Genomic DNA, 9,599 nt, shown 5'->3' with positions numbered 1-9,599 from the left:
AAATGAAAAGAATGAGTGTATGTTTTACTGCACATTGTTATTATTATTGTTGTCCCCTCAAAAAGTCCAGGGACTTCTCGTGCCTGAAACATCTGTCCTACTTGGCGTTTCTGTTGTTTTTCTGCGTCTCGTTGCCGAGCGACACCTGCGTATGGTGGAGCCGAACTGGAGCAGAGTTTCCACCGCGTCCTTCGCGTCCGGGCTCACGTTCACGAACATGCAGCACTGAGGAGAGAAACGAGAGGTCGCTGCAGGAACTCACCAGAGGTGGGACCAAGTCATTGTTTTGCAAGTCTCAAGTAAGTCTCAAGTCTTTATCCTCAAGTCTCAAGTCAAGTCTCAAGTAATGTCAGGCAAGTCAGAGTCGAGTCTCAAGTCACTGGTGTAAAAGTCCAAGTAAAGTCACAAGTCTGAAACTTTGAATTTCAAGTCCTTTCGAGTCTTTAAAAAAAAAAAACGAAAAAATAATGTTGCAGTTATGCTAAATGTAAATATTAGACCATGTAATTTTAAAATCTGTGTTTTTCTCAACACATGACAAAATAGTGAACTTAGAAAATATACACAAATTGTGAAATTGCACCTCTTTAAAATGCAGCTCAATTAAACCTAGCTCCAAGAATAATTTTCACCGACAGTTCTGAGATAAGCTGCATGTTATTCTTGGATGCGGTTGTAGGACCGGCTTTAAAATCGCATGACAAAAATATCATACATATTAAAAAAAACTGTATCACCAACGTAGCCTGGAAAACATTTGCTAGTTAGATGAAGTCAGCTATCTCATCTTAGCATATTTATATGCATATTAATAATCATACGGTTCTTGGAGTGAGTGCATACGCTCATGAAGTTTAGTAACTTCAGGTCACTGCAACAAGCCCAGGTACAGTTTACCGACGGATGGGTGCAGGACCTTGAAATGCACCGTGTAGAACGAAAGACCATCGTACGTATCATAAGTTTACCAGTCTCACAAATTGTCGTCATAAATACACATTCCTTAACAGTTTATTAATAGGACCTTTGAGCTCAACGGTAATTAATTAGTAGTGGAAATAATTTCTGGTAGCATCACAGAAATGTAGCAGTGACAATAATACTGTATGCTGTAATCGTACTGGGCAATTAGTGATACAAAAAACCTGTTTTATCCTGTGAATAAAAGTATATGTTTTTGTCAATGTACCATAATAACAGAAGCGAAACGCAATATTGTGTCAGGACAATTCACTATTTATGCACAATAAACAAAGGAGCATAGCGCGACAATTTCTGTTCAGCGCCAGACTTGCTTGTAACCTATATCACCAGTTATGTTATGAAAATGACGTATTAACTACAACAGCAGACTGACCTTTGTGTAAATGCTTGGAGCAGACTAACCTGTGAGCTGGAGGGTTCTGGGACGTTATATTTGGTCTTTGAATGGCTGCAATCCAGTCGCCTCTTTGTTACTTCGGAAACATGGCTCGAACAATTTCTCTTCAACGATGTAATCCGATAACAACCGATCTCTTTACCCGTCGGCTTCCCGTGGCTGTCATGCGACCAGCTATTGCAGTTAATAATACAACAGCTTCTTGACATTTTTGTGTTTCTTTTTATCGCTGTGTGACTGATTTCAATTGAAAGCCTGCGTGCGCTAGTACCTCTTGCCACGAGTTCCCAGAATCCTTTGCGGTTTTACCCCTGAATGACGTCACATTTTCAATCTCTATATAATATGTATGTTAAATTTTATATTTGGGGTGAAATATCAAGTCTTTTCAAGTAAACCGGTTCAAGTCCAATTCAAGTCCCAGGTCATTGGTGTAAAAGTCCAAGTCAAGTCACAAGTCTTAGAACATTTTTTCAAGTCAAGTCTAAAGTCATAAAATTAATGACTCGAGTCTGACTCGAGTCCAAGTCATGTGACTAGAGTCCACACCTCTGGCAGATGGCCCCGCCCCTCCCTGAGCCTGGTTCTGCCGGAGGTTTCTTCCTGTTAAAAGGGAGTTTTTCCTTCCCACTGTCACCAAAGTGCTTGCTCATAGGGGGTCATATGATTGTTGGGTTTTTCTCTGTATCTATGAAGCGCCGTGAGGCGACTTATGTTGTGATTTGGCGCTATATAAATAAAATTGAATTGAATTGAATAGAAGTAAGGAAAGTGTTACAGCATTTATTGGAAAATATGCTTTATGTGAAGGCAGAAAATGATGAATTCCATGTCACGTGTCTGTCCTGGGCTATATTCTAGACCGCAAACGGACCAAGAGTGACCTGGTGGCTGATAAATCTGCAGATGAGTTTCCTCTCGATAACCGCCTTGGCTAACATGTGTGATGTAGAGGAGATGGTGTTTGAAAAGTAATAACATATTAATACATTAGCAAGGAAAGTGCAAATGATGACAAAAAGGGGACAGCAGCTCTGACAATGCTCGGACTAATAAAGAAGCAAATTGATCAAGTGCAGGCTCAGGAGCGCTTTCAAATCATTATCTGTGAGAATGTCTGAATCTAATACGTTTCACAGGCTGCTTTGTCAACACTCCACCTGCATTTTTCAGGTGTTCCCTGGCTGGGCAGCTGCTCAATGGACTACCTGGTCTACCAGTTCTAGAACTAATAGATGTAAATGAGTGCTGACCCTCCAGGTATGCATTCAGCACTCTAGACAGTGCAGTACAGTTTCATGTAAATATCTGCCCTGTCAACTTTTAATGGTACTTTATGTGCCTACCATGGCGACAATGGGTAATAGTGAATTAGTTTAAATCTGGAGAAGACACTTGAGAAATGACTACTAAATCCAAGGAAGTCAGCAGCCATGTAAATTACTCACAGCTGACTCAGGATTCTTTTGAGGGCAATTTTGGTGCCACCCAGCACGTTAACGTCATGGTCCAGGGAAGTGTTGTGCTCTGGTGCTTTTGGCCTGTGTTGGGCAAAGTCGCGCTGGCCCAGTCTCACCTGCAAGCCATCGGCAGCAATCCTGCATTTAAGGCCACTCCATCCACTCTTCACCAGAGACATGACTGAGGAGACAGACTGGCCAAAACACATGGACACAAGACTGACTTTACAGGGAGATGCTGAGGGAAAGACACAGAGACAAGACAGAGACATGAAAGGGACCAAAAAACAACCAAGACCACCTAAACTAGATGTACTGATAAACTCACTACAAGACACTTAACTAGGAAACACAAGTAGACAGTAAACAATACTGAATAAACACGAGTCAAAAATCCATAAACACAAAAACACTGCATCAACGACCCAAGTACTTCAAGCCAAAGGTCATAAAAGGGGGCTAAGCAAATCACTTAAGACCCCAGCTGTGACCCCAGCTGTGACCCCAGCTGTGACGCTTGGTACAGTCAAAAGTCCACCAGGAACTGATCTTGATGAAATAACAATTAAGCTGCATTTTTTTCTGCTTGTTTTAAATCATTTTCGTTAATTGCATTTACTTTCGCTTTTTAAGTTCTTATTTTCATGGCTATGTAATTACCAAACAAGTGCGCAGGTGAGATCATTTGGTTGTTCACTTGACTGACTTGTTCTTATATCTTTATACTCTAGCTAGCCCATGGTCAAGAAATGGCCCGCCTGCTATTGCTTGTAATCTCCTTCCATCACCAACAGGGGATCACAATCTCAAAAAATTCCACATATTGATGCAGTTGAGAGACGTGTAGTCTTTTCTAAGGTAATTACAAGGTAGGGCACACTAGCGCCACCAAGGGAGGAGGGTGGGCGGCTTTAAGTGTAAAGCAAGGGTTGTCAAAAAGTGGACTGAATGTCATGGACATTCCCCATCTTTCAGTACCCAGTGAGAAAATATTGTATAATCTCTTCTATAATGTGGTTGCACATCATTCTTGCATCTAATGCTTAGTTTTCTTATCTCAGCTGTAGTTCTGTTACAATTTGGAGAACCATCCATGGAACCAGGTGGGTCAGCAGCCACGTCCCCTTTATGTTGTTTGTCCAGAAGAATAAAAAATAAGTAAACAAAAATAAATAACATTTTCTATGCACACTGTGTTTAATCTGTGTGATGATGCTGCGCTGAATTTTTAGACATTCCTGTGAACAACAGTATATAACGTTAACGTGAGGAAAATGAAGGGCTCGCTCAGAGTCAGCGATCTGAGAGCCAGACCAGCCAAAAGCACTCCTGCACCGTGAGTAGGTGGGTTAAACCATACTGACTTGTTTCAGGTGTCAACGTCTTGAATCTTTCTTTGGCACAATGAAGATGATTTGGTTCAAGTTTTACAGAGTTAATCTTGGGTTTCGTTCTTTTGGGGTCTTTTTGGGTGTTTCTGGTCTCTTGTCAGTTAGGTTCCTCTGTGTCATCCCCGTGTCTCCTGTGAGAGTCTGTCGCGTCCTCTGTGTTTGTTTCAGGCTTTGCTTCTCCTTTCTCTGTCTTTGTCAAGGTCTCTCTGTCATGTCTGCTCGAATCAAGTCCACACATCTTAGTCATAGTTTCAGTGTTAGTACTTCTGTTTTATTTTGACTGTCTCTTGAGTTCGGTGCGTTCAGTTTTGCTTCCCCTGTCTCGTTACGTCTGATTTGTTCCTGCCATGTTCCCATGTGTTTCCACTTCGCTCTTCACCCCACAGTGTCGTCTCTGTCTTCCTCAGTCCTTGGTCAGAGCATGTATTTCCGTGCACCAAGTTTTCTAGTGTCTTTCCAGTTTAGGTTTTTTTCATTGGTTTGGTTTTCTTGTTTCGTCTATGTTTGGTAATCAGCCTTTGTTATCGTTACTCCCTGCCTCTGTTTGTCTGTATTTGGGTTCTCCCTCTTTCCGCAGTTGATTTCTCATATAAGAGTTGAACATGATCCAAGTTCACAGTTTTTGGTTCTCAGCCGGGGTCTGCCTGTCTTTGTTTTGTTGTCAGAAACTTTACATTTAATTCAGTAATGTGATATCACGTTTTCATGTACAAGATGCAAACAAGTATGGTTTCAGTGTCATACTGGAACCACTGAAAGCCAAGAGGTAAATGGTCTGTATTTGTATAGCGCTTTACTAGTCCCTAAGGACCCCAAAGCACTTTACATATCCAGTCATCCACCCATTCACACACACATTCACACACTGGTGATGGCAGCTACATTGTAGCCACCCTGGGGCGCACTGACAGAGGCGAGGCTGCCGGACACTGGCGCCACCGGGCCCTCTGACCACCACCAGTAGGCAACGGGTGAAGTGTCTTGCCCAAGGACACAACGACCGCGACTGTTCAAGCCGGGGCTCAAACCGGCAACCTTCCGATTACAAGGTGAACTCCCAACTCTCAAAGTAGCTGAAGATAAAACAGAAAAACATGAATGTGATTTTCCTGGATTACAAGGCGACCTCCCAACTCTTGAGCCACGATCGCCTCGTAGGTTTTTACTGTATGATGGGCAGGTGTGTGGTCCAGTGGCTCACTGGAGGTTATCTTGGAATGAACACAGTTCTTTGTGTTAATGAGTCATTCAGCAGCTGCCATGTCCGTCGCCTGTGCTTGATTGAGAAGAATGATTCTCAAATCGTACACAGTGATCCTAAGTGGATCCTTTGTGAAGAAGATGGGTTTAAATTACATTGCCAGTCTCTCCAGAAAACCCATACTTGTAGTCCACATATGGTTAGAAAAAACAAAACAAAAACCCCACACTGCACTGCAACTGACTGAAATGAAAGGCTTGGGTGGAGCTCTGACTGAGCTGTCTGTGAGGTGGAGATGGGAAGGCGGTGGGTTGCACGAATGAGAGTCTAAGTGGGAGAATGAGGAGACTGATTGGCTCAAAGAAGGCAGGCAAGAAGAAGATTGGACTAGAGCAGAGGTGTCCAACTCCAGGCCTCGAGGGCTGGTGTCCTGCAGGTTTTAGATCTCACCCTGGGTCAACACACCTGAATCACATGACTAGTTCATTACCAGCCTCTGGAGAACTTCAGGACATGTTGAGGAGGTCATTTAGCCATTTAAATCGGCTCGATCCTGCAGGACAACGGCCCTTGAGGCCTGGAGTAATGGTTGAGAGTGAAAACGTGGGAAAGTGGTAGTGATGTGAAGAACAGATAAGCAGGCATATGAGTCATTACAGACCTTCCTTATTGAACTTACACATAAACTTCATTAGATTTTTTGTGTCTGCTAAACATTTAAGAACTTGTATAGAAATTTGACACCTAATCATTGCAGGGAACGTTGACCTCTTTCAGGTTAAACAAATATCCTGCTACAAAGCATCAAACTGATATTTAAACTGTCGCTACGAAACGTTTACCTCAAACAAAATGAGTGTAGGCCGATTACATCGCTTTCTTTTGTGGATGGGAATGAGGGCAACCATGAAATGCTGGAAATGATCTTGTCAGAACAGGTTTTCAGAAGTAGTTAAAGTTGATTGGCGATTTTCATGACAGGTGAGGGTTATGCATGATTATTTATCTGTTGTTTGTTTTCTTCCCATATGCACCCCTCCCACAAATGCACACAAAAGTACCCACATTCAGTTGTATACACACTTACATGCAGTGTGTACGTTTCTGTGTATACATGTACATGTCACGTAGGACTTCCAGTGTGCCTTGTCTTGCTCTGTCTTGTCTCTTATTTAATCTTGTTGTGTATCTGTCTCTGTTGTCTCGGGACTAGTAAACAAAAGTATAGCACAGAATACACTCACAGGCCACTTTATTAGGTACACCTGTTCAACTGCTCACTCATGTGTATGTGTCAATCACATGGTAGCAACTCGGTATGCTTAGGCATGCAGACATGATCAGTCTGCTAAATTTGAGAGGAATACAGCCAGACTCCTTTGAGCTGATAGGAAGGCAACAGTAATTCAAGTAAAAACTACAGTTACAACCAAAGTAGTGTCTCTGAACACACAATACATGGACCCTTGAAGCAGATGGGCTGCAGCAGCAGAAGACTGCACCTGGTGGCAACAAGCTGAGACTACAGTTTATATGGGCTCAGCAAAATAGCAAAAAATTAGAAAAATGTTGCAAAGTCTGGTGAGTGTCAACTTGTGCTGCAACATTCACAGTAGAGTTATAATTATGCACAAATGACATGAAAATATGATCAGGGTGCTGCTGCTGTGGTATCAGGGATATTTGCTTGTTGCACTTCAGGTCTCTGAGCTTCTATACATATATATGCAACAATATTAATATGCATTACTTTTATTGTTCATAATTATACATTTAAATATAAAAATACACTTTTAAACATGAGTTAGTTCCATAATCCATGAGGGGAAAGTGGAAGCCAAACCAGCCACTCTAGCCATTTCACGTTGACCAATACCTGTTAAACCTGAGCAAGCACACCCCTGTGCAGAGGTTGTGCAGCAGAGGACAAACAAACTTTGCTTAACCTACTTTTTTTGCATGACTGTTGGAGCTGGGATATTTGGTTATACTCAGACTGCTGTGTGACTTTCTGCTGTTGTTCATGAGATGTTTACCACCCAGAGTTCTTTCTCTCTGACTGCAGTCTTGTGATTTCACACAGACCATAAATAAACTTCAACTAAAGTCATTTTCCTCATTTACACGAGTGCTCACTCCAAAGCCGAATCCTGGCTTGCAGCACGTGTTGGTGACCAACACGGCACCGGGAGGAGGGGGCCAGGCCTGCCACACGTCAAACACTTTCTGCTTCATCATCCACCCCCTGTCCCCAAACACGAGAGCTCCCACTCTGACTCCAGTAGATGAGTGTCTACAGCGGTGTTGTGTGTCTGTAATAAATGTGCCTGCCATATTTGGTATTTGTCTTGAGAGAGAACAGGAAATGCCAGATTTGGAAAACCTTTTAGACAAAAACTGCTAAAATGTAAAGGTCCCCTTTCCTTTCTGTCTTCTAGCACTGATATTAAAGCATAGCAAGAACATAAAGTAGGCCTGCCCTTTGTTTTAGGACTACAAAGTGGGATGATAAAGACAACAACGCATGCGTGCAGAGCTACTCCCGTTCATGCGGACCGGAAGTTGCAAGAAAGTTTTACGCAGAGGGACTCATCCTGTCCGCACATCCTATCTGTGGTTTATCGTCAGCGTTTGGTGCTCTAGTTAAAGGACGTTGCCCTTGTTAAACTTCAACCGGGGAGGTCAGTTTATGTACTTGTGTTCTCCTTGAGCCGACAGCATCTTAGCAGCTGGAGGGAAACAAGGAGGATGGAGGTGAGCGAAGTGTCTTTGCTAGTATCTTTGAGTTAGCTTGTTTCCCTGTGAGGAGGTGAAAGCCTCTGTCACAGCCACGGGAGCTGCTGTAGTTGCGCTCGCCGTCGTACCTGTAGCACATATTGGCCCTTTAATTAAAATTCCGTGTCTCCGCTTTGAATTTATCAAAGCTGCTTTTTACAATGTGATGTGAGCGAGCTAGCAGAGGAGAGGAAATGGGAAGAAGCGCGAGGCGTTCAACTGTCGGCGCGAGAATGACTGAACAGGAGATTCTGCATGATAAATAAAACCTGTGACATAAGTCTGTTAATGCTCAGGACCTGTTCCACACACGGGGAAAAACAAGCAAGTGTTACTCATTTGCATATTATTATATATAAAATAATAAATATAGATTTAATAAATAATTAATGTAAATATCAAATACAGAACTGTCTTCTAACCTTTCTAACAGTCGCCTGCTATTCTCACAGTAGTTTCATTCACTATTTATCTGCATAGACAGAGATTTGATTTTTTTGTTTTTTTGGATTGACTTTGAAGGCACCATGTCGAGCTGTAATCCAAGTACTTAACCAGACCAGCTACGTGGTTCCTCTTTTATAAACGTTACCCACATGCATGGCTTTGTTCCTCGATCGTGGTCCATGATGACGTGTGGTTGCAAGACTTCTGGGAGAGAGGTTTGCCTGTAGCTGTAAAACACTGCGCACCTACCCTGAGGAAACTCTATGCCGTATGATTTATTCAGCAAACCTTTCCCCCAGTACACCAGACTTAATGCAAGCCATTACATAAGCTGGTCAGAGACCAAATATTTACTCGAAAGTTGCAGCATTGCAAATCAAACTGAAATCTTTGTCGGCATAGCAAAGGGCTTTCTTATTATCGTCACCCATGCTTGTAGAAATCATAACTATCTTGTCATGTCTTGTCCTCGCTTGCTCTGAAAAGGTTTAAGGAATGAGGATATACCAGCCGAGAAGAAAAAGCGGGAGAGAATAAACTACACGGGACAGATTCTACGCCAGCCCTCCGGCCTCTACCATGGAGCAAGAAGAAGAAGAAGTGGTGGCTGCAGCAGCTCGAGAGGATGAAGACTCCCAGCTGATTTACAGGATCGAGCGTCCTGTCTACAATGAAACTCTGATCCAGGCACAGCTTCTTAAACGTAAAGAAGACACCACCACAAATTGTCAGAAGCTGGCAGAAAAGTTCCAGTAAGTCTTTCTCTGGACATTTCCTGTTAACATGTCGTTGAACAGATCAGCATCGACATAGATCCACACACAAGATCCCAGTGTGCTGTGTAAACTGAAGCCAGAAGCCAGTGGGAAATCTGTGGGAGTTGATGTGCAACCTTCGAATGTCCTTTATTTGAGTGGAAAAATAAGACGTTTATCACATTAAAA

The 9,599-nt window shown here is 42.7% G+C and overlaps 1 protein-coding gene across 2 annotated transcripts in view; it reads left to right on the top strand.

Moving 5' to 3' along the window:
* The first annotated feature begins 100 nt into the window (after positions 1-100).
* slc26a5 (solute carrier family 26 member 5) overlaps positions 101-9,599 on the top strand; it is a 22,401-nt gene continuing 12,902 nt past the window's right edge. Inside the window, exons 1-4 of one of the 2 annotated variants that reach the window (XM_080887041.1) lie at positions 101-3,699; positions 3,903-3,944; positions 4,074-4,185; positions 9,142-9,407. In XM_080887041.1, the coding sequence (XP_080743167.1) occupies positions 9,235-9,407 (173 nt within the window). In that variant the 5' untranslated portion in view covers positions 101-3,699; positions 3,903-3,944; positions 4,074-4,185; positions 9,142-9,234. Of the gene's footprint in view, positions 3,700-3,902; positions 3,945-4,073; positions 4,186-4,210; positions 8,188-9,141; positions 9,408-9,599 lie in introns of those variants that run through there. The other variant, XM_080887040.1, reaches the window with a different exon arrangement.

This window comes from Rhamphochromis sp. 'chilingali' (assembly GCF_963969265.1).
Source record: "Rhamphochromis sp. 'chilingali' genome assembly, chromosome: 7".
In the NCBI taxonomy this organism is placed as follows: Eukaryota; Metazoa; Chordata; class Actinopteri; order Cichliformes; family Cichlidae; genus Rhamphochromis; species Rhamphochromis sp. 'chilingali'.
The sequence above is the reverse complement of the archived record's forward strand: the minus strand, read 5'-3'. Positions and strand labels throughout refer to the sequence as shown.